The following is a 25,767-nucleotide window of genomic DNA, read 5'->3' as shown; positions in this document are numbered from 1 at the left end:
CTAAATTTTAACACTAATAATCATATAAATGGTATTATAATACTTATTCACAATCTTTGTGAGGTAGGCCAAAGTATCATGGTTAGTAATCAAGTGCTAGCCTAACATCGTCACTTTTTTATTTAAGGAGCTAGGATATGACAAGTATCTATTTGGTTGAAATCCATTTTCTTTTTTGATAGTTCGTTCTACCTCTACATATTATATGGATTCCAGTAATATAAATATCTCGGATATAACTAATCGAGAACTAAACTATAAAAATAATTCTTTTCTCTTTTTAAATATGACAAGAAGATAATTTTAGTTCAATATCCATTCCTATCATCTAAGAATTTCAAATGAGTTGATATTTATCATATTTATGGACACATTTGTATATAAAAAAATTGTTCATATTTGGAAAATGATAACTTAGTTGCCAACCATGTATGTAACCTAGAAGCATTGGCCCTCCGTTTGGCTATGTATTATAGGAGGATATTGGACAACTAATTTTTGAGTTTGATTGCTTGGAACTGGTTGAACGGGTTGAATGCTGAGCTAATGCGTTGAAAAATCTTCTCTTTTGTATTCTTTCAGTAGTATAGAATACTCTCCACCTACTTTTGTCGATGTAAAGTTTTCATTTTATTATTAGAAACGGCAACTACACAGTGAATTTTTAGCTCGTAATGTACAATCGTGTGGCTGTACTCCACTCTTTAGTTGAAAAATATGTGTTTACTAATCTCAATCTGGCTGCTTGAATGAATAGACTTTGCACCGAAAAAACAACTACTATTTTTTATTTTTTTCGGTAATACATGCACGCAACGTTTAAACATATTGAAGAATGATAACCCTAAGCATCTTATCTCTATCTCGTTTTTACAATAGAATAACGAATAATGGTTAGATATTTCTTGACGTGCTTTGCAATATTTACTGTTGTTTGGAACTATTAAGCAGGTTAAGGGTAGGACCGTAATCTCACAAAATGGAAAAAATAAAAAAAAGGACTATAAAATCTCGTCTTCTCTCTCTTCTGGGTCAGTTCAGTTGGTCACAGTGCTTTGCAAGAAAGAGAGGATAAAGCTGTCCCCAGCGATTACTTTTAATGGTTAAATACAAACAACAGGAGCATCATCTATCTTTCACACACGCACGCTCGCTCGCTTGTATCCTCTCGCTCACGCTCTTCTCTCTCTCATTAAGAATCGTTTTTACTTTCTCTCATCTGCGATTACCAAACCTGATTACCTGGGATGAGATACAAAAGGTGAAGTGGTTAAGAGACAGTAACAGAAAGAGAAAGAGAGTAGGAGATGCAGAAAGGGCCTTCTCCATTGTTAGGGATAGGGGAGTTTCTTCTAAAGAAGATAAAAAGGCTTGGTTAGAGAAATTCACGAGTGGGTATATATATTTATTTTGTATTAGCAGATAAAGAGAGAAAGGGAGTGAGCAGAAAAGGGGTTATTGTGAGGTGAAAGAGATCAAAAAAAGGAGAGATGGTGGGCTCAGGAGCATCAGATAGGAGCAAAGAAGCGGTTGGGATGATGGCCCTTCATGAGGCCCTCAGGAGTGTCTGTCTCAATTCAGACTGGACTTATTCCGTTTTCTGGACCATTCGACCTCGCCCGTATGTAAACAACCCTCTCTCTTCTTCTTCTTCTTCTCTCTCTCTCTGTCTCTCTGTCTCTGCTTTTTTTTGCTTTCTTCTTCTCTGACTTGACTAGATTAGTACTTGTAATCCTTCTCTTTTTGGTTTTCTTTCTTCAAATGAGTTTCTCTCCTGATTCTAGGAGAAGTAGAGGTGGTAATGGCTGCAAGGTTGGGGACGACAACGGCAGCTTGTGAGTGCTCTTTTTCTTTTTCTTTACTCTTTGGCTTTATAAAAAGCAGAGGAATAAAACAGAGCATGATAGAAAAAGACACCCGGAGAGTAATAAGTTTTGTTTGACACATGGATTTTATTCTTGTAAAGGATGTTGATGTGGGAAGATGGGTTTTGCCGGGGAAGAGTTGCAGAATGCCTGGAAGATATGGATGGTGAAGATCCAGTTAGAAAAGCCTTCAGCAAGATGTCCATTCAGCTATATAATTATGGAGAAGGGTGGGTACTGGGTAGGTGTTTTTTTTTTTCTTCTTCATATAATATATTTTTAGTGTTATTATTTAATCTTTTTTCCTTGTAAAAGTGTATATCCTTATATTTGAAATGAAAATTTATAATTAAGCGACAATGAATCAGAATTTATGTATTTCTCTTTGTGTGATTTGATTGGTTGAATGGTGTTAACAGGTTGATGGGAAAGGTTGCTTCTGATAAATGTCATAAATGGGTTTTCAAAGAACCTTCTGAATGTGAACCAAATATCTCTAATTACTGGCAGAGTTCTTTCGATGCTGTACGTTTTTGTCTCAGGCTAACAGTTGAATCTAGAATTTGTATATGCTATTTAGCTCACATGCTTTCATCCTATGCCATTTCTTCGACAAATTTACGATACTAATCCGATGATTTGCTATCTTTCTGTGATTGCAGCTTCCTCCTGAATGGACTGATCAGTTTAATTCAGGCATTCAGGTAAGACTTCAATTGTTCATGCATCTGTTTTTTGCTTTGTGTTGCTCGCAATTTTCGATATTTTTGTTACCTTAGGTTGATTTTCATCGCTTTGTCATCATGTTGAGCAGACTATAGCTGTTATTCAGGCTGGCCATGGCCTCTTACAATTGGGTTCTTGCAAGATTGTGAGTTCCTTCACTCTTATTTTATTTAGCTTTGTTTTGTGTTAATCACTCTTGTAGGGAAACTCTTCGCTGTTTTTTAAACTCTTTTTCCTCATGAATGTTCCTCCAAAAAGTTTGTGCTTTGGAATCCATTTAATCTTTGAAACAATGGAATTTATTGGAACATATTATAATATCTATCCTCAGATACCAGAAGACTTGCACTTTGTGCTGAGAATGAGACACACCTTTGAATCTCTTGGTTACCAGTCTGGCTACTACCTCTCCCAACTCTTCTCTGCTAACAGGAACACTTCCCCTTCTGCTCCTTCAAAGCAATCACTAGGACCCAGCCGCCCTCCAGCTCCCATCTTCAACTGGAGCCAGAGGTCACTCCCTTCTGCTACTTCTGCAGTTGCTTCTTCCAATTTCCATAGCCCAAGACTTGGATTACCACAGACTAAAGATGAAACCCATATGTTTCTCCTTCCACATTCATCTGAAACCCAAATGGAGGACATGAACATGATGCCTGATCATGACTCTGATATAAAATGGCCAAATGGATTATCCTTCTTCAATGCACTTACCGGACGTACGGACGATGCAAAGCTTCTATTTGGTGAGGGATTAGGAAACAAGCCAAACCAACAACATCATCAACTTGTACTAGGGGGTAAGAATTCAAACTCTGCTCTAAATCTTTCTAGAAAGCCTGATGAGTCTAAGGCCCTCTCAGAAACTTCGTATTTGCAGAATCAGCAATGGAACAGAAGTGATAACACAGGTGTCTCAAATCCCAGCGAATACTTGAGCTTGGAAAGTCATCCAAACAATATCAGGAAGATGGAAAACAAGTTCAAGAGGAGCTTCACTATGCCTGCAAGGATGGGGTCATCATCTTCTTCCATTTCTCTTGATCACCATTCACCTAACCCAGGGGACTACAGGAGTTCTGAAGCAGGAATTTACTCTGATATAATGGACACCTTCTTAGAATGATATTAGATAGCTTTGTATGGTGGACAGGAGTAAGAGGTTGTAGTTGACAGTATATTTGGCTATTTTCTGCTGGTCATGTTCCTCTTACTTGTTTTGTTGTCCATTACTTATCTGTATTTGCGTTGATCTTGTCATGTTCTTCTTACTTGTTTTGATGCCCATTACTTCTCTTTTTTCCTTGATCCAGAGTTGTTGTTTCCCTTGATCATTGATACGTATTTTACCTTGAATTTCATCATGGTCATGGCGTCAAGCTGGAAAAAGTACAGTGATTGGTTATGGTATGCCTTGCGAAAAATGATGTTATACATCTGATTTCAGATATTCATGAAATGGTCCAAATGGTTTACATGTTAAATTTGAAGATCAAAATTCAATCATATACTCTTTATTATAGCTTACTCTCTGAGGTATTGCCCAGATCTAACTTTACGGTCTTATATCCAGGCATGCTTTCCAGATGCCTTTGCATCACTCTCAATGGCTGCATGCATGGACCATGCTATTCCACAGAGAACTCTTCCCCTACTTTTATTGAGAAAATACCAAACATAAGAGTGCATTAAATATTTGGGTTGAAAAGTGAGAAAGGCAGTGTCTCGCACTCACACACCATACGTGCATCTAAATCATCCAAATCTCTTTTTTTTTCCCCCTTCCCCTTATGTTTTTTGTGGTAAAATTCAAATATCTCACCTTAGAGGCAACTTTGATTTATGTTTGAGGCCTCACATCCCAAACTTGAAGAGTTTTTGAAGAATGTCTAGGAGTTGGACGTGAGAGCTGCTGAAGACGATGTCTGGAAAATTTACAGCTCACCAGAGATCTGGAGAATTCTTGCTGATATTTACCATGTGGAGATCAAGGGCCTACAAGTTCTAATCTAGTTAAGTTAGAGAAGAAGATAACCATGAATATCTTGAAATTCTAAACCCATCATTCACGTTGTTTATCTGTTATAGTGCTTGTGTGATAAAGGATAAAATAACAACAAACTGGGTTTAACCGCACTCAAGTCAGTGATACCGGTTGGGACTGGTTCGAGAGCTGAATAAAGAAGTATCATCAGCGTGAAGAAACTCGACAGTTATGGAAAAAAACGTATCCCCGTTAAACTTGGGATAAGTGATCGTGCTTTACATGAAACCAATAATTGACTTAGATCAAAAGGGTAAAACCCTACGATCGGACGACGATGAAGAAGGACTGTGAATGTATCCAACGATTAAAAAATAAGAGGTGAATCCTATACAAGCTAAAGTAACAAGCAAATCTTAGGTATTTGAATTGTTTCCCTCCATTATATTCAATTAAGTTCTGCAATTAGCCGGAGTTCTGTGGTAATCCATTATTGACTTAACCTTTGGAGGTGGCTTCCTGACCGTTGAGTTGGCCGACATCAAAGCAAGTACGAATTAAGTGATTGATCAATTTTCGGACACATCATTTGGTGTCGTCTGTGGAAAACACTTCGAAAGGCAATGGTAGACACCATATCTACAATTTAGAGGCATCAAATCAGACTCATCAACCTCCTTTGGTTTAAAATCTTGCTCTCTCGAAGGGGAATCGTACTCGTGAGGATGAACTGCACGAGGAAGAGAAGGTAGTTGGAGGAGTTTGTCTGAACGATCCAAACAAAGAGATCCAGATGATTCCAGTCATTAAGGAGCAGATGAATCAAAGCCAGCAATAGATTAATCAAATGCACGTCTAATTTCTTGAGATGCAAGCTATGCTTCGAACGATGGCTAGGCATCTGGGGGCTCCAAGGAACCCGAATCTCCATGATCATAAGAGATGAGAAGGCAAGCCAGAAGGTTTGAAAGGAGAAATTCCCCAGTAAGAGGACATTCTCCACAAAGGGAAAGGAATTCGACTGAGGGCCAGAACTTCCGTCAACCATTGGAAAGGGACCTAAGGCTGCAAGTCCTGCAGGAGGCAGAAGGTGAATGGTCAGGAATAAGAAGGACATGTGAGCTACCAAGGAGAGACAATCTGGAGGTATGGGATCGGTCGCAAGGAAGCCAAATGGGGACTCCTAAGTCTCTAACCAAGATCGAGAGAGCAGTACAAAAGCACGCAATGACATCTCAACGATCAGACAGAGATAGCGTTCGGACCCCAAACACTAGAGTAATTCAAATCGATAGGAAATTGACAGATATAAATCAGAAATTGGGATAGCTCACGAAGGGCAAGAAGTTAGATGATATATACTCGATCATCAGAAAGGCCCCTTTTATTGACACTATAGCTAGATATCAATTGCCTCATAATTTCAAGCTCCCGACCTTCTCTTTGTTCGATGGATGTGGGGATCCAGTGATCCATATGAGTTACTTCTAACAAACAATGGTGGTTGCTGCGAACTCGGAAAAGATCTTGTGTAGGGTGTTCGGGGTCCTTACTAACGAGAGCAGCTCAGAAGTGGTTCTCAAACTTACCATTGGGAAAGGTAGCTGATTTTGATGAGTTTGCTTGGGAATTTTATTGGTCAGTTCCAGAGTGGAATACAGACTAAGAAAACCAAAGAGACTCTGTTCATCGTCAAACAAGCAAAGAACGAGTCTATTTGGGACTACCTGCAGAGATTCAATAAAGCAACCATGGAGATCCAGAACCTTGATGAGCAAGTGGCCAAAACAAGCCTTGTCATACCCCACCTGCCGGTCTCGGTTATCCGCCAGACAACCCATGGGAGTGAACCGTCACAGGATCCACGGTCTTACCCATCAATAATGACAAACACAAGTATAGAGAATTAAGAGCAAGAATAAGTGCAATAATTAATAAAAAGGTTACAGAAGTCCAAATACTCTAATAAATATCCAAGAAAGAGTCAAAGGAAAGAATCAATAATCAAATGTAGTATCGAGTTTAGCGGAAGCAAAATAAATAAATTAAATAATCTTCTTTCCGGTTTTCTTTTCTAAATCTAAAAATTGGTTTTCTAATTAGCAAGCAAAGGGGTCCTCCAATCTTTCTCCATACGATCATCAAAATCCGGGCAATCTGCCTCCGTCGGCCATCAATGGGTGCTATAAGCGCACACCAAGCATCTTCAGGAGGCTTCATGCTTTGCAAGTTCATTTACCACTGTTTGTGCCACATCAACTTCATACGAGAATGCTCTTTCATACGAATCATCTCCAACTTCTGATGTTGTGCCGCCATCTGTACACTCATATAATATATACAATGAAAGAAATGAGTTCTGAGAACTCAGTAAGGAATAGACAATTCTCATATATATGTCAATACAATACACGAATGCATATATGAAATGATATGGATGGTATGTAGAAATATGAATGCTACTAAGATCTAACTATGCAAGTCTCTAACAGTTGACATGCTTTAAGATATACACCAACCCTCCTCTGGGTAGGTCTGGTCATTCTGATCCAGCAAGGACTGGTTACCTTTGTAGGGATCCTGGGCAAAGGGGTAAGTCCACACCTAGCTCTCAAACCATGGCTGGGGTTAAGTCAACACTCTCTCACCACAACCATTGGCAATGAGTATTGGAGCATGTCGGGGTTTCTAATCCAATCCAAGTCATAATGGTAACATACTATATGATGTTCAGATACTTCCCCTATGGCACCAACCAACTCGGTTCAGTATCCTTTGCAACCTAGGAGTAAGAACCCTCACGGATTGGCTACCGCTATTGGACTCCACTCCTTAACCCTATGGTCATCCACATATTATTAGGGCGGATGCTCTCATGACTCCTCACGACACCCGGTCCGCTCCTTGGACGTCCATGAGCCCAACCCTAACATATGCAACCCTACCATTGCATGACCAATAGTGGACCAATGAGTCTCCGCAAGGGACCGGTTACCGTTGTAGGATGAAACAGAGTCATGTCACCATTGTCATGGGTCATCCGGCTTCAATTCCCCTTCCGAAAGGGTAATAGCATGTGGGGTACCTAGCCATGCAATTCTAGACTCTCCTAGGTATGTCATCCAATAATCATGATAATGCTAGAGGCATCAGTGAGCATGTGTCCCATACCACAGCCCTCTGATATCTCCAGCCAAGATATCCCAATGGAATACCCCTTCCATCACAACTACACTACATCACTCATCATCATGCCAAAACAGTTGTGCAATATCATAAAAGATGAAGTATATAAAGGAACACCACAAACAGCAAGTATGCAATAAGATTCACATGCTTTATACAATTACAGCAAGATACATGGTCAAATAATACTAAATAAAACAGCTGAATCATCATGTAAATGTAATTGCATATAAATAAGAATGCATGTCCTTACCTTGTAATTTAGTAGAACCTCTTTAAGTTGCAATCCAATACTAATTATAAGACTTTTAGTAGAAACAGAGGACACCTAGGCATAGGGTTACAAGAATGTATAAGAGTCAAGAGTCAAAACAAATCCAAAATCAAACCTACACAGTCACTGGAAACCAGCCGGTTGCTTGTGCCGATCGCTTAGGTTAAGCGACCTCCACAAGCGACCGCCCCTGTTTCAGACAGTTTCCAACTTTGAAAATTGGACTTTTGATCATTCAATTTCAATCCGTTTTGGGATGATCTTAGTCTGAATTTTAAACTTAATAGGTCTATAACAAAGGGGGGAAACGAAACCCTAAGATTAACAAAGATCTACCACCAAAAATTCTCCCCTTGATTAGATCCATCCATTAACAAATGCAGGGATTTGTTTCTGGACAGTATCTCATCAAGAACATTGGAAAGGGAGTTACAACTAATCAATTGGGTAACCACTAACAAAATGGGGATGGGTTCATATCAATTAGAGGTTAAAAAGAAGAGTACATCAGATGGAGATTCATTACCTTAATCAAAATCACCAAGAATAGAAGGGAAAAGGTTCCAGATTACTAACAGCACTTCGCCCACCTTCCAGCACGTTTCCATTGCCGTCTAATTGCCCAAAATAGCAATCACGATCATAATAATGCATTAATAGGGCGAGGGATGCTATTTATAACGAACAGGGGGCAAAATAGGGCATTTTCCTGCAAGCAGAAATTGGCGGTCGCTTAAGGCGGTTGCTTGGTTTAATCAACCACCACTAGCAACCGCCCCCAAGTATATGCTATATAAGGGTGCTTTGCTCAGGGGGTTAATGTCCAAGTACAACCTAACCCTAATGAACACATGGGGGAGGTCTTAACTTCATTCCGGACATCTCCAAACACCACTTGCCTTCTACCAAAGATCCAATTTTCCAGTAAGGCAAGTTCTTCAACAAGAGAATCCAGATCCATGGGTTTAGGGTATGGATTATGGACTTCTATCTGGACACTCCACAACTTCACCAAAGGTATAGACCGGTTTCTCAACTGCTTATCCTTCCGGTCCAAAATCTCAGCCGGTTCTTCATCATACGTCAAATCTGCACTCAAACCTTCCGGTTCATGCTGGAGCAACTGCTTTGGGCTTGCCAAGCACTGCCTTAGCATGGATACATGGAATACATCTTGCACACCAACAAGAGACAAAGGCAGAGCCAACCTGTAAGCTATTAGTCCAACCTTCTCAGTAATCTCAAAGGGACCAATATACCTAGGGCTGCGCTTACCTTTAATATTGAAATGAATGACTCCATCGGCGAAACCTTCAAGAACGCACGCTCACCAACTTGAAATTCCAAATCTGACCTTCTTTTATCTGCATAAGACTTCTGTCGAGATTGAGCAGTTTTAATCCTTTCTCTAATCATATCCACCATAGTACATGCGGTTTCAATTAGATCAGGGCCAAGAACACACCTTTCCCCAACATCATCCCAATACAGAGGAATTTTGCAAGTCTCCCAGAAACGAGAGGTGAACCTCGGATGTCACATCCACCCAGCCGGTACCCCATTTGGAATGCCCGGGAATGTGATCCACAGTCCAAGGATCAAGATTCGTAGGTCTATGTCTCCCACATACACAATGACATAATCATGAACAAAGATAATCAAAGTAAAAACAATTAATACTAAGTATCATGAATAAGGTAAGATTAAATAAATCAGAGTGTGGAAGACAGATAATATTAAAGTGTGAACATAATCATAAAGGTGAGAGAAGGTATGATAACCACTCTCTCAGAGCAGCGGAAAAGAAGTGTGATAAAGTTAATTACATGTCCAAGTATCTGAAAGATAAATCCAACAAGTTAATTATAGGCCCAAATACTCCAAAAATACACCAGGGAAATGGGGCACTAAGCTAGGGTTTCCTCTACTCTAATAACAGTCTCCTCAATGGTATGGATGAAGTAAACCCAGCTTTGCCGCTCCCTCACAACCGTGGAGCTAACCCTGGTGCAGATAGTAATCCTCCTCGGGACCAGCAGTCGGATCTTCACAGATGCCACTACCCGAAGGGTAGTATGCAGAATCATAGTCCGTCTCGAAGGGGGTGCCATCATAGTCTTCGATACCTGTAGGATAATCTAAAAATATTTGTACAAAAGGAATGAGTTCGAAGAACTCAGCAAGGTAGTTACTCCATAATTAGAAATCATACACATACAGAACATACATAATGCAATGTGATATGGAACATATGATGCAATATGATTCTAACTCTATAAATGCTAGTCTCTAGGGTAGACATGCTTTAAGTCATAGCACCATACTTCTTTGGGTCATCAGTCACTCCCCCTCAATCATACAAGATATCTTGGGTCTGCCAGGGAAGTTCGATAAAGTCATCTAAAAAACCATGGTAAGGGAATAGGTCACCGCTCTCTCACATCACCGTTTGGTATAAGTACTGGCGCATGTCACAATAAAGCCTAGCCCAATGCAGGTCATCTACTCAGTCGGTCAAGTCAGATCTAGATACGTCCATTCCTCGCCCCTGTCGATCCTTTCCAGTAACCTTCACACTAGAGTCAGCGAAATCCTGGATTTCGGACTCATCAACCCTATTGGTCATCCACAAATAGTAAACGGGAAGCTCTCACGTCCTCTCACGGATTGGTTACCGGTCTTGAGCGCCCGTGAGCCCAAGTCTAGCCATTTGCAACCCTACCAATAAATGGCCCCTTTCGGGTATCCGTCGTATGGTTTATGTCCCCTACCAGATTGGTTACCGGCCTAGAGCGCCCATCCAACCATACACTACCACGGATTGTTCGGTCTCAATGCCCTTCCGATTCGGGTCTGACACGACAAGGATAAACCTAGCCAACAAACTAGACAATCCTATGTCTGTCATCCAATAACCCGGGAGAGTGTCGATAGGCACCATTGGAGAACATCCCATACTATTCCCTCCGATGCCTAAGGACAGAAGTGTCAATAGAACACTCCCCAATCCCAAGTTGTACGTAAACAATCACATATTCAAGTTCATCATCTTTCATGCATCCAATACATCTTATCATAAAAGTTAAATCATGATATTGAAATGAATCATCATAGACATAAGTAAACAAGAATAGTAATGTAACATGACAAGAGTATAAAGATGTCAATACTACTGTTCTAACACATATATAACAGTCTTATAAAGATTTAAAAGTAATCAAAATGTTCTATTCATAAACAAGAACATAAATCATAAGTTGGTGATCTATATGTTTATGGAGATAACCATCCTTACCTTGGGTTGAATTGATGATGAATTGAGAATACCAAGAAATAGTCCAAAATAATTGTTAAGGCCCTAAACAAACATCAATAATAAGTTAGAGAAGAAATTAGGAAGATTGGATATTAATTGGATCAAAACTGGCCAAGGTTGTTGTCAGCAACAACTTTGGTCGATGTTTTGGTCGATGGTATCGACCAAAAGGATTGACCAAAATTTCCTTCGGGACAGAATGATGGATTTTGGGGGTTTTCATCCAAAATTGGTTTTCCGGTGTTCGGATCAATCTGAAACTTGGAGGAATACTTAACAACAGTAGTAGGACACTATAAGTCAAGAAATTTACCCAATCCAATGGTCCAAACAAAAAGCTCCAAATTGAGCTAACAAGTTCAAGTGACAAACATCATGGCATGAGTTGGGATTGATTGCATTGTCATGAAAATGGCATGTAATAGCTAGGGGAACTAATGGAATTTCAATTGGAATCATATTGAAGTGATAAACATGAACATAGCATGCCTTACCACTCAGTTTGGTACAAAATGACATGATGTTAATAGAAAAATTAAGGAATACATATGCTAGGCATGAGGTGGAGACATAGCATCAATGGATGGCTAAGAAGATCATAGGTTAATCATGTGTAGACACTTGGAGTGGTGGTTGCAAGGTTGCAGCACCATTTCCAATGTCTCACCAGCAAGATAGGCATAGAAAAGAATAGAAAATGGTAGGATAGAGAGTGGAATGGTGATTCATACCTTGGTGTGGAAGATGTAGACAAGAATCAATAGTAAACAATGAGTTTTTGATGAGGTGCCCTTCACATTAGCCAAGGAGATGCCTTGGGAAGCTCTCCCCACGATTTCAGGTGAGAAAATGATTGCAATAGGGCTCAAGGCTCGAGGATATAATAAATAGAATGGGAATATTCCATGGAATCATTAACTTGGCAGACTGGGAAACTTTGGTCGATGGCATCGACCAAAAGGATCGACCAAAATGTTTCTCAGCAGAAAAATAGGTTTAGTTCAGCAACTTCAAGTAGGGATTTGAAAGGCTATACAAGGTCAATTTGAGTGAGTTTTTCTTCCACAATTCAATCAAGAAGTCTAGTTTTGGGGAATACCTTCGGATTGTACACAGGAGGTCATTAGGTACATCAACTAGATTAATCTTTTCCGATGAGCAGACTTTCCTTAAACACTGATAATGCATTTAAGCAAGGGGTATCATCATCAATGTCCATAGGCTCGGTCTCTGAATCATGATCATCAATCAGAATGGTCCATAGGTCTCTTCTACCACCGCTTTGGGTCTTCAGACCTGAATACAACAGTGAATCCGGGTTAGGGTCAGGGTTAGGATAGGGCTGGATATTACATCGGATCTCTATCCGACACAAACACTAACAAGCACACCATGCAGTTTCACCACATTATCCACACACAACCTGACCAACTTATCCATAGTATAGGTGATCTTCATCGGAAAGAAGTGAGCCAATTTGGTTAGTCGGTTCACTACCACCCACACTGAGTCATTCCCTTTGCTGATTCGGGGTAGACCTGTGACAAAATCCATGGCAATGTCTTCCCACTTCCAACTAGGTACTGGAAGGGGTTGTAAAAGGCTAGACGAAAGCTGCCGAATAGCTTTCACCCGCAAACAAGTCTCACACTTAGCAATGAAGTCTTCCACATCATTCTTCAGGCCGGACCACCAAAAATATCCTTTCATATCTTGATACATCTTTACACTTCCCGGATGATAGTGAAGAGGACTGATGGGCATCAGTCAAGATTTCATTTTTGAGGTCTTCTACAACAGAAACACAAATTCTATCTCTGAAACAAGAGCACCATCAAAAGCTATAGAGAAATCTACCACTTCTTTAGTCTTTGAGGTAAACAAGTCAACCTTCTCCTTCAATTCCGGATCAGTCGACTGCAAGGCAATAATTCTGTCTCTCAAACTCGGTCGAATTGATACAACGACCAAAACAACATCGGAACCTTCAGACATAATTTCAAGCCCAAAAATGATAATAGAGAACAATAAAGGCTTACTGAGAGATGCCAGATCTTCAGAGCAAAAACCACAGCAGCAAGTTCCAAAACATGAGTAGGATAGTTATGCTCGTAGTTCTTCAACTTCTTAGAAGCATAAGCTACAACCTTCCCATGCTGCATTAGCACAACCCAGACCACTTTAGAGTCATCGGTATACACTGTCAAATCTCCAGAGTCATCTGGTATTGTCAAACCGAAGCGTTAGTCAACCTTTTCTTGAGTTCTTGAAAACTCTTTTCACAGGCTTCATTCCACTCAAACTTGATTCCTTTTCTGGTAAGCTTTGTCATAGGAGTTGAGAGTCTAGAGAAATTCTCAATGAAGCGCCTATAATATCTTGCCATACCAAGAAAACTTCGAATCTCAGTGACTGACTTAGGTCGGTCCCAATCGGCTACAGCTTGATCCTTTGCAGGGTCAACCTTGATACCATTAGCAGAAACAATGTGACCTAAGAACATAACTTTGGATAACTAGAAGTCACATTTTCTGAACTTGGCATACAACTTCTTCAACTTTCTTCAAATTCTGTACTATTTGAGCATAACTCTCAATCGGCAAGAGGGTGAGATATGTCCTGATTGATGGTCTCAGTCCTTTGAAGAACTTCTTCGCTTTAGCTCTATCCTCCTTTAAGGATTCAGGAGCAAAGAAAAACAATTCCTCAAATTTCTGTTGATACTCAAGTACAGAAAGGGGACCTTGCGGGAGAATCATGAACTCCGACTCTTTTGCATCCTTCGTAGACTCGGGGAAATAATTCTTACAAAAAGCTTCCTAAAATGTTCTCCAAGAGACACCATCAGCATGCACATCAACTTTTGGGATAGCCCTACCTCTATTCCAACTAGAGAAGGCACCACGGTTCCTTCTTCCAACCATTCTGTTAATCCAAAACGAAGGCTCAAAATCGACGAAAAAAATTTCATCCAATTTCAAACTCACACTTCCAACATGACTATCACACTTAACTCAACTGCACAGGCCATTGAAAATCCAAACAAAGCTTCAAAAATCAAATTTTCTCAAAAATGGCCAAAACAGAAAAATTTGCCTTGCTTGAAAAAAACAGCTTTAAAGGGCCCACTTTCACTATTCCAAACTCATTTCTATCTTTACCAACTTCGAGTTTGGCTATGGGAAAAAAGGGTTCTAGGGATTCCTAAAGCTTCCAAGACTCTCAAGAGGCTTCAACAACATCGCACAATTCCTTTTGATCATCAAACACAAGGTAGTCGTCACAAGGTAGTCGTCATTCTTACCTCTGTTTCTTTTCAATTTCCATTTACCTACAACATGATTTCTATTAAAACTAGGAAATGCTTGTTGTTCTTGGTTAGAAATATGACTAGGGATGTTTAGAAACATGCTCCAACAAATTTCCAAACAAAACCATGCTCCAACAACAAAATTTCCCACACTTTACACCAATTTCACTATTTACCTTAAAAGAAATCCAACTTTGCAAACACTTGTCCCATTTTTAAACCAAATGGAATTTTGACACCAAACCACTTCCTACATGATTGATTCACTAAGAGTAACGTGCCCCCACACTTCGTTCAGCCAAATTCCAACTTTTGAAAAATCACAAACCCTAGCCCAAAAAGGGTTTCTTCTTCCAAAGTTGCTGAATTTTCACGTCCACACTGTGATTTTGATGGATTTTCTTCAAACAAACCATCTCAGCATGTTTATCCAAGTCTTATGCACATGCTAGTATGTTCGAATTGCAATTTCGCCAAAGTCAAAATTTTGCAAAAATTACCAAAATGCCCTTCTTCACAAATATTGCATTGCTTAACTTCCTTTACTCGTGCAATGCAAAACTCAACCTATTTCTTCAGATTTCCAACAAACATCACGAGGGAGATGCTTAGGGGCTAGGAGAGGTAGGCAAAGTGCTAATGCTATGTCACGAGTAGAGATTATACAAGGATAAGGAGACAACAGTCCAAACTCCATATGAGGTTCAGGATCAAGATGAAGATGATGATGAAGAAGATCAGGAGGTCATGAAGATGAGGAGGAAACTATTCCAGCTCGATAGTTTGAGGTTGGAGGTCATTCGCATTCAACTTCCAAGGCACCGGGTGTGGTTTCTCAGTTGTCAGCAATAAACTTCCATGCAAGAGAGGATAAAGACACTCATATATACCAAAGGAGACCGATTGACACGGCTGGAAGAGGAGTCTCGGGCTATGAGAGATCAGCTCGATTCTCGAGAACGATCACCTAGACATATAGTTCTAGGAATTCCTTTTATGTCATCACAGATGTATTCACTTTCAGACTTGTAAACCTAAGTGATTAGTGAAGTTAAATTTGTATCACTTGTGTTATTGTATATTATGCTTTTTTTTTTGTTGCATTAATAATTGTTCAATGTTTAGTTATGACTCATAATGACCACTCACAACCATAGCTCCCACAATAACATAAAACAACTCTGGAATCAAACTCGTACGACAACACATGACGACAACACGACTCAGACTCATATGACGACTTACTCCCAACAACATCTCACAACAAAAACTTACTCACAAAAATAACTTATGACTCGACACACATACACAATAATTAAAACTGACAACTCAACTTTAAACCATTACTACCACCCAAGTACAAGTCATAAATTTTAATTATTGTGCATTATTCAAACTTGGTGTATTATGCTTTATTTATTTAAGTTTCTAGTCCATGGTTCTCTATTATTCACTTCTAAGAGAGCTTTAGTCACTTTTGGATCTATGACTAAGATTGCTGATCTAATACTTGTATTAACTATTATTGAATTCATAAAACCAGAGCTCTGATACCACTCTGTCACACCCCACCCGCCGGTCTCGGTTATCTGCCCGACAACCCATGGGAGTGAATCGTCATAGGATCCACGGTCTTACCCATCAATAATAATAAACACAAGTATAGAGAATAAAGAGCAAGAATAAGTGCAATAATTAATAAAAAGGTAACAAGAGTCCAAATACTCCAATAAATATCCAAGAAAGAATCAAAGGAAAGAATCAATAATCAAATGTAGTATCGAGTTCAGCGGAAGCAAAATAAATAAATTAAATAATCTTCTTTCTAGTTTTCTTTTCTAAATCTAAAAACTGGTTTTCTAAATTAGCAAGCAAAGGGGTCCTCCAATCTTTCTCCATATGATCATCAAAATCTTGGCAATCTGCCTCCGTCGGCCATCAATGGGTGCTATAAGCGCACACCAAGCATCTTCATGAGGCTTCATGCTCTGTAAGTTCATTTACCACTGTTTGTGCCACATCAGCTTCATACGAGAAGGCTCTTTTATATGAATCATCTCCAACTTCTGATGTTGTGCCGCCATCTGTACACTCATATAATATATACAATGAAAGGAATGAGTTCTGACGAACTCAGTAAGGAACAGACAATTCTAATATATATGTCAATACAATCCACGAATGCATATATGAAATGATATGGATGGTATGCAGAAATATGAATGCTACTAAGATCTAACTATGCAAGTCTCTAACAGTTGACATGCTTTAAAATATACACCAGCCCTCCTCTGGGTAGGTCTAGTCACTCTCATCCGACAAGGACTGGTTACCTCTGTAGGGATCCTGGGCAAAGGGGTAAGTCCACACCTGGTTCTCAAACCATGGCTGAGGTTAAGTCAACACTTTCTCACCACGACATGGGGGAGGTCTTACCTTCATTCCGGACATCTCCAAACACCACTTGCCTTCTACCAGAGATCCAATTTCCCAGTAAGGTAGGTTCTTCAACAAGAGAATCTAGATTCATGGGTTTAGGGTATGGATCATGGAATTCTATCTGGACACTCCACAAATTAATCCGACTAGACCTTCGGGTTCTCGGACCTACAATACGGATTCCGAGTTAGAAATAATGGGGTTGTTACAACCCTTTTTAGCGATCATTCCAACAGACAACTCTTATAGTTGTTATTGCAGGACATGCGGACCACATATGCTGAACTTGTTCAAATATACCAAAAGCAAGCATAAGTTACGGACATCCTTGACTCTCGGCAAGGGGAGGTGAAGACATCAAATAAGGAGCCAAAAGCTTTTGAAATAGGCCAAGGCTCGAAAGCACAAAACAATGATTGTGGAAACAAAGGACGCCCAGGATGAAGACAGCATTCACCTGATCACGCTAAGTACACTCCATTGAATGCACAACGTTCGGAGATTCTGATGCAAATCAAGGATCAACATATCTTAAGATGGCTATCCAAGATGGCATCTAAGCCTGAAGAAAGGAGGAACATGAAAAAATATTGACAATTCTATAGGTATTATGGGCATTACACCAATGAGTGCCGGCACCTAAAGATGGATATTGAAAGGCTAATATCCCAAGGGCATCTGGCAAATCACATGAAGCATAGAGAAGATGATCGAGAAAGAAGAACAATTGGTGAAAAAGAAGAGAGCGATTGAGAAGCGGAGACCATAGGCCTGAGGCTTCCAATTCCAAGAAAGGGAAGGAGATTGTAGGGTCTAGTTGGTCCTCGATCCTCACAGTACTTGGAGGATCGAACTTGAATCCCTCCAGAAAGCTGAAGGCGAAATCAAAGTTTGTAGGATCTAGAGAGGTTGTGAAGAAAAGAAGATTGGATCTTGAAGAAACTGTTGTGTTCAATGAGGAAGATGAAAAAGGTGTATGTGCTCCACATTATGATGTGATCGTGATAAAAGTAGAGATTGGCCATTGGGAGGTACACCGAGTGCTGTTAGACACAGGGTCATCAGCAGATCTCTTGTCTTGTGAGGCATATCAGAAGTTGAAGATGGATAAAGATTATATGAAACCAACTTCAACCCACCTGTATGGCTTTGCAGGATCATCAATTGTGGCAGAAGGATTAGTACAACTAGACTTAACAATTGGTACTTTTCCGAAAGAGATGACCCTTTGGGTGAATTTCTTGGTCGTTCAAGAACTCCCAGCATATAATGTCATCCTCAAGAGACCATCCCTCATTAATCTAGGAGTAGTAGTTTCAACCAAGCACATGAAGATCAAATTCCCGACAAACAACAGTGTTGGAGAGGTAACTTCCAATCAAAAAACCTCTAGACAAGGTTATATTTCCTATTTAAAAGATACAGTTGGATTAAGGAAGGCTACTGCCATGCCAATTGAGGTCCGTGATGATCGGGATGAGGAGGTCATGCAAAGGCCCGAACCTGTGGAAAAGTTGGAGAGAATCCAGTTGGATCCATCCAAGGAGGAGAAATCAACTTTCATCTAGTCAGAACAATTTGAAGGCTTTAAGGAAGAATTGAAATAGTTTCTTTGAGAAAATATAGATGTATTTGCATGGTTGGCAGCTGATATGTCAGAAATAGACCGTAGTGTTGCAGAGCATAAACTATGGATCGAACCGAAGGCCAAGCCAATCATTCAAAGGAGAATGAACTTGTTGATTGAAAAGCATGAGGCAGTAAGAATTGAAGTGGAAAAGCTAAAGGGTTTGGGATTCATTGAAACAATCGAATGCCCAACTTGGTTAGCCAATGTTGTGATGGTAAAAAAGGCAAACGAGAAGTGACGAATGTGTACTGACTACACAAATTTAAACAAAGCGTGCCCAATGGCCTAGAATCAATCTCCTCATTGATGCCACAATTGGTTATGAGACCCTAAGTTTCATGGATGCATACTCGGGATACAACAAAATCTTGATGAACAAGGAAGATGAGAAATACATTGCATTCATGATCGACTAAGAAAGCTTCTACTACAAGGCCATGCCATTCTGGCTAAAAAATGTTGGAGCAATGTATCAGAGAACCGTAAACGGAATCTTCAAAGACTGGATCAGGAGAAATATGGAAGCCTATGTAGACGATATGCTCGTGAAAAGCCTTCGACGTTCGAGTCATGTTTCAGACTTACCAGAGGTTTTTCCTATACTTGGGAAATATTAGATGAAGCTCAACCTAGAAAAATGCGCCTTCAGAGTATCCTCAAAAATATTCTTGGGATTTATGGTTTCCCAAGGAGGAATTAAGGCAAATCCAATTAAGATTCAAGTGTTGATCAATATGGATCCACCAAAGACTGTTCGGGATGTACAGTTCTTAACGGAAAGAGTGGCAGCTTTAAATAGATTCATCGCACAGTCAGAAGAATGATGCTTACCATTCTTCAAAGCATTGAAGGATCTGAAGGGCAGTAAAGAGGCAAGATGGATAGAGGAATGCCAAAAGGCGTTTGAGATCCTTAAAGAAATGTTGGGAAGACCACCATTGTTATTCTGACTAGAGAAAGGCAAAACATTACAAATATATTTGGCATCTTCGGCTTCACAGTAAGTGCAGTCTTGGTTTGGGAAAAAGATAAAAAGCAGTGGCCAAATCTACTACATTAGTCACGTATTTCTTGACGTGGAGACTAGGTACACAGAGATTGAGAAACAAGCCTTGGCTTTAATGATGGGAACAAGGAAGTTAAGGCCTTAGTTTCAGGCACACCCAATCGAGGTATTAACTACTTTCCCTTTAAAGAAAGTACTTCATAAGCCAGACCTTTGGGGGAGGATGGTAGTGTTGGGAAATGCCATGTCAGCATTGCCACATCAGCCTCCATTAGTTTTTATGATACATGAATTACTAATGGCTATATTCGGTTGTATTTGTTTAGTTCAATATGAGAGCAAGTAGACCAAATCCAACTCACGCCGAATGCCTAAGCCCAAGTCAAGACAAAGAGCAAGCCAAGATGGACTGAAGTCTAAGTCAAGATGAGCATGAACAATGGAGTGCAAGAAGACTCAAGAACATCAATGATCATCAACTCAAGCTCAAGCAAGAACACTTAGCAAATTAGGATTTAAGTCACTTCATGTACACTAATATGTAATTGCACTTGATTGCACACATATCATGTCATTAGACTGACCTAGGACATGTTTGGAGAGTGTATGAGGCTTAGGGTTGGCTAGAAATTCCTAAAACCCCTTTAAGTCCCTATATTTCCCTATAATAGGCATTTTGTGCTTTAGACGGAGCTCCGTCTGGCCCCAGATAAACGTTTGTCTGGTCACAGAAGCTTAGACAGACATCCGTCGGTTTAAAAATGCTCTAAAGGCTAAATTTTCGGATTGACGTCTGTTTGGACTAAAATTTTTATGTTTTCTATCTGTTGGGGGTTGGGCTAATGCACTTGAAGGCCATCTATATAAGCTAAATTCACCCCATTTTAGAGCCTTAACCTTGCCAATTGATCAACTACTCCCTCAGTACTCTCAAGCTCTCAAATGACAAGAAATCACTTGTTTTGCCCCTCACCCTTACTCCACCCTTGAAGAACATACCAAGGTGTTTAGGCAAGCTTGTTGGAGAAAAGCTCAAGGTGATTGAAGGCTTTTTTTGGAAGGTCATTGGTGGTGCAAATCATATCATTTGGGCATACAACTCTCATTGCATCACACTCACACAAGGGGTAAAGTGTCACACCCTTTGTTAGGTAATCTCTAACCATCCATTGTATTTGCTTGTCTTCAATTCTGAGTCTAGGTAGACTAGAGTTGGTTTTGGGTGCTCTTTCCCGTGAACAAAGACTGTAGAGCGTGCTCTTGCCCCTGAACAAAGATTGCAAAATGGTGCTCTTGCCCCGTAACAAAGATTGTAAGGGTTTGATTTTCTACTCACCGTATTGAAAGAGAATCACTAGTGGAAATCTCTCTCGAGGCTAAGAGAGGAGTGGATGTAGACTTGTAAAGTTGAACAACTATAAATTATTATGTTGTGGTTGTTTGTTTTAATTTGAATTTTCAAATCAAACCAAAAAATTGGGCAATTTCACTAGTTGCAACCTATTCACCCCCCTCTAGGTTGCACCAAGAAGTAGCATGGTCTATAGAGGTTAGCAAATACCAAATACATTTTATGCCCCGAACAGCCATAAAAGTTCAAGCCTTGGATGATTTTGTGGTGGAAACTACATTTCCTACAGAAGAAGCGGCCAAGAAAACTACCCTAGCAATGTGGGACATCTATGTAGATGGTTCGAGTAACAAGCAAGGGGCAAGAGATGGAGTTCTACTAAAGAGTTCGGGAGGATTCATTATTTTATACACATTGAAGTTCGGATTCAAAGCAAGCAACAACGAGGTCGAGTATGAAGCCTTCTTAGATGGCCTTCGATTGGAAAAAAGCACTCTCCATCTCAGAGATAACTATTTACAATGACACTTAGCTCATAGTTAATCTAATACAAGGGGAGTTCGAGATTAAGGAGCCTCATTTGTAGAAGTATCATGACATGATACAAGTGCTAAAAAAGAAATTTAAAAAAATGCGAGTCTTTCAAATCCCACGGAAGGAGAATGGGATGGCAGATGAATTGTTTAGACTGGCAAATGCGAAGGTGAAAATCCTCGAACCTTCGGTGTACATTGAAGAACTGAACTTCCCGAGCATGAGGAATAAGGAAGCAATGTACGTGGAAGATGAATGTTGTTGGATGGACCTAATCGTGGAATACCTACGAGATGACCGGTTGCCCGATGATCCAAAAGAAGCATGACTTGCTAGTTCGAGCTGCAAGGTTCACCATACAAAATGGGAGACTATAACGAAGATTTTATGCTCGACCATTGCTAAGATGTTTGGGACTAGAAGGATCGAAAAGCGCATTAGCAGAAGTGCATGAGGGTATATGTGGGGGCCATATGGGTGGGCGAGTGTTGGCACATAAAATACTCAAACTTGGTTTGTATTGGCCAAAATTACAAGAAGATGCATTAGAGTATGTACGACTTTGTTGAAATTTTCAGATGCATTCAACAACTCTTAGACCCAATCCCGTTTGCTATAGGGAAATTGACATCATGGGAAAGTTCACTAAGGCTTCGGCCGGTCGGGAGTACTTGATCGTGGCTATTGATTACTTCACCAAGTGGGTTGAAGTGGCCTCGCTCGCTGCAATCACTGAGAAGACAATTGGGAAATTTGTGTTGGAGTCAATAATACACTAATTTGGCATCCAAAGGTGGTTGTCACTGATCACGGTACACAGTTTGATAACCCGCAATTCACCTAGTTTTGTGGAACCTACATGATTGAGTATCGAATGTCCTTCGTAGCATACCCCCAAAGCAATGGACAAGTAGAGGTAACCAACTGAACCTTGCTGGATGGAATTAAGAAGAGATTGGAATCAAATAAATCCTTGTGGGTTGAAGAGCTCCCAAACATGCTTTGGGCTTATAGAACAATGATTTGAACGCCAACAGGAGAAACACCATTTAAGTTGGCCTATGGATTAGAGGCTTTATCTCGAGTAGAAATAATGGTCGGGACTCTCAAAGAAAGAGAATTTGAAGAAAAAGAAAATGAGCAAGGTCTGTTGGATAACGTAGAATTCTTGGATGAAGTTCGAATGAAAGCCAGAGCCCAAATCTAGCAGTATCACCGAAATATCTCATGATATTACAATGCCCAAGTAAGGTACCGGCAGTATCGTTTGGAAGATCTTGTTTTGAGGAATACAACAGCTGCAGACCCTCGACACCAAAAGAAGTTGGATCCTTCTGGGGAGGACCACATATGATTGTCAAACAAGTACGATCGGACACCTATAGGCTGAAGAATCCAACAATTGATCTAGAGTTAGACAGATCATGGAATGCAAGAAATCTAAAGAAGTTTTATCCTTAATTACTCTATCTTATGCATTCATGGTCAAGATTTTGCAATGTGACTCGAGCCACATTTTCAATGAAGTTATGAATTTCAGAAGCAAACCTCTTTTGAATGGGGGAGCATGTGTGTATAATAAGAATAGGAATTAGAAAAGCCTTGGTAACAATCGACACCTAACACTTAGAAAAATTTCAGAAATCTTTTTCTAAGGAAAGGCTTCAGTTACACCCGACTAAGACCAATAAGGTATGGATGAACCCGATTGAGGTTTTATACCTTCAATATAGATTAGATCGTGGAATGCAAGAAATCTAAAGAAGTTTTATCCTTAATTACTCTATCTTATGTATTCATGGTCGAGATTTTGCAATGTGACTCGAGCCACGTTTTCAATGAAGTTATGAATTTCAGAAACAAACCTCTTTTGAATGGGGAGCATGTGTGTATAATAGGAATAGGAATTCAAAAGGCTTCGGTAATGACCTACTAAGACCTTCTAACATTTAGAAAAAATTTCAGAAATTTTTTCTAAGGAAAGGCTTCAGTTACACCCGACTAAGACCAATAAGGTATGGATGAACCCGATTGAGGTTTTATACCTTCAATATAGATCATAGCTTAGTTCAATTATGTTAGTTTGAGTATAGAAGTTCTTAAGACAGAGAGAGAGCAGGGGCTTGTTTGGCATATGCAAGTTCTGCGTGAGGAGCAAAGGCTTGATCGGGATTGGGGAGATCCTCAACTTTCTCATTATCTTGAATGACTTTGGGTTCGAAGGAAGCTGGAGGAGAATTGTTGAGATAGCCTTCGATATTGGGATCTGAAGGAGGATAGTCAACTTTCCGAAGGACCCACTCGAGAGCCCCCAGTTGCAAACCTCAAAGACTTTGGCATGGCAAACTTTTCAGTGGGGCTCTATGTCGAATGAAGGATCCTTTGATAGATAGGACTTTTAGACTTCGTTCTGTCCATTTCGATAGGCCATCACAATGTAGTAGATTATAAGCTAGCAGAAGGGTTGGCTATTAAGGTACTAGGGTTGGCTATTAAGGTACTTCTGAACGCATGCTTTATGAGCCTCTGCTAACATATGTTCAGGCTCGGAGGGTACAAAATGATCTAGAAGCTCGTTCTTTTCCCGCACCAGACTATCAACCTTTGCGTCCGAATCCTTAAGGAACTTCTAAAGTCATTCCACCTCCTTATTCAACTCCCCTATTCTCCCCATGGCTATCATTAGTTCTTCTATAGCCTTCTTCAGCCGAGAGTTCTCCTCCCAAAGACATGAGATATCTGCCTCTTTGGTCCTGACCTCCCCTTCTTGATGCTTCATCTGATCTGATTAACAACTTTCATCTGCCTGTGGAAGTTGTCTACAAGCACCCTACAGAAAGATACAAAATCAGCGATCGAGATCTAACAACAGTTATGAGAATTAAAGAAGAAAGGAACAAGAGGCTTACTTGACCGAGGAGTTGGCGAACTCCTCATCATTGGTAGTGCCAAAGGTTTCGCATTTGGCAGGCATCTACACAAATGTTCCCCACTCTAGTGCCTTCTCAGAATCCCTAGAAATGTGGTAAAAAACCGTCAGTTTCCAAGGAGGAATGTAGATCTCCCCTTTGTCAGTTCGTCCCTTCTTAAGGGTTGCATCATCGAAGTAGGTCGTGCCTCCTCTTGGTCAACATGACATCGTCGTGAGGGGACTCCGCCACGTCATTCGGGGCTTTACCCCTCTTAGTAGCCTCTCGATGAACTTTTAACACCCCCTTAGGGGCTGGTTGCTGAGTCTTCAGTTGAGAACCCCTTGCCTTGGGCTCTTTCCTCTTTGGTCAGGATGCCCTGTCCTTGGTAGCTTCAAAGGCTTTATTAGGTAGAGCCTTTACTACCTTAGGGTTGTACTTGGGAGCCATTGCAATAACAGAACGAACAAGGAGTTAGTACAGCATAAAGCAAGAGTAAAATAAAAATGAAAAAAGTACAATATAGAAGGTTCAGGGGCTCACCGGGGCAAGACCCCACCATCGGAGGACATCCTCATACTCCATGGCGTGTCCATGGATCTCCTGTCATGCGCATATGGATTTTATCATTCGAACAACGCCATCTTCATCGAGAGGGAGAGGAAGAGAACAATTGGCTTGGGTATAAGAAATTTGGTTGTTCCGAGCCATCAGAAAATTCAGATCCTCGAGAGGCGCCCGACAGAACAAGAACTGATGGTGCCAACCCTTGTGATTCAAAGGCTGATATTGAAAGGTTGATATCCTAGGGGCATTTGACAAATTATATAAAGCATTGAAAGGTTCCAACCCTTGTGATTTAAAGAGGACTGTGTGTGCTTCAGTGTTTGCAAATACAACTGGGCCTAGTAGCTTAAATTTTAACGTCTTAGACACAGTTGGGTTTTGATGGGTTGTTTGCAGATAATAATGGGTTGTTGGTCTCAAATGTTAATAATGGGCCTTGTGATTTGTCTACACAAAGCCTTACTGATTCCATTACAAATGTCTAACCAACCCATTCACCCTCAGCCCATTCAATCTAATTCTAGTTCAGGTCATTCTATGGTTATAAGGTCTTGGGCTGTGTTGTCACTACAAGAAAAGGGATCAACAGCGGCACTTTGAGTAAAGATATAGAGGCGTTTTAAGGAAATGCCGTAGTATGTGAACACATAGCGGCATTTTAAAAAAAAAA

At 40.2% G+C, this 25,767-nt stretch overlaps 1 protein-coding gene across 3 annotated transcripts; it reads left to right on the top strand.

Annotated features, from left to right (window-relative positions):
* Nucleotides 1-1,052: 1,052 nt before the first annotated feature.
* Nucleotides 1,053-4,656, top strand: LOC149004878 (protein RICE SALT SENSITIVE 3-like). Of its 3 annotated transcripts, none has more exons than XM_089169592.1 (8): nt 1,053-1,621; nt 1,785-1,835; nt 1,967-2,095; nt 2,285-2,390; nt 2,528-2,569; nt 2,680-2,736; nt 2,923-3,391; nt 3,455-4,651. In XM_089169592.1, the coding sequence occupies exons 1-8, from the start codon at nt 1,491-1,493 to the stop codon at nt 3,715-3,717; spliced, it is 1,248 nt and encodes a 415-aa protein (XP_089025718.1). In that variant the 5' UTR covers nt 1,053-1,490; the 3' UTR covers nt 3,718-4,651. The 3 variants fall into 3 exon arrangements, with proteins under 3 accessions (XP_089025718.1, XP_089025719.1, XP_089025717.1); XM_089169593.1 differs by having other exon boundaries at nt 3,472-3,589; XM_089169591.1 differs by having other exon boundaries at nt 2,923-4,656.
* The last annotated feature ends 21,111 nt before the right edge of the window (nt 4,657-25,767 follow it).

The sequence above is a fragment of the Hakea prostrata genome, chromosome 9 (genome assembly GCF_041222555.1).
Source record: "Hakea prostrata isolate BN-2017 chromosome 9, UWA_Hpros_2, whole genome shotgun sequence".
Lineage (NCBI taxonomy): Eukaryota > Viridiplantae > Streptophyta > Magnoliopsida > Proteales > Proteaceae > Hakea > Hakea prostrata.
The sequence above is the reverse complement of the archived record's forward strand: the minus strand, read 5'-3'. Positions and strand labels throughout refer to the sequence as shown.

What these genes read in the sequence shown, in the direction of transcription:
- LOC149004878 (XM_089169591.1), top strand. Translation starts at nt 1,491, where the DNA reads ATGGTGGGCTCAGGAGCATCAGATAGGAGCAAAGAAGCGGTTGGGATG. An exon ending in GGCAGAGTTCTTTCGATGCT is followed by an intron (nt 2,391 to 2,527) that starts GTACGTTTTTGT and finishes CTGTGATTGCAG; the next exon opens with CTTCCTCCTGAATGGACTGA. An exon ending in AGTTTAATTCAGGCATTCAG is followed by an intron (nt 2,570 to 2,679) that starts GTAAGACTTCAA and finishes CATGTTGAGCAG; the next exon opens with ACTATAGCTGTTATTCAGGC.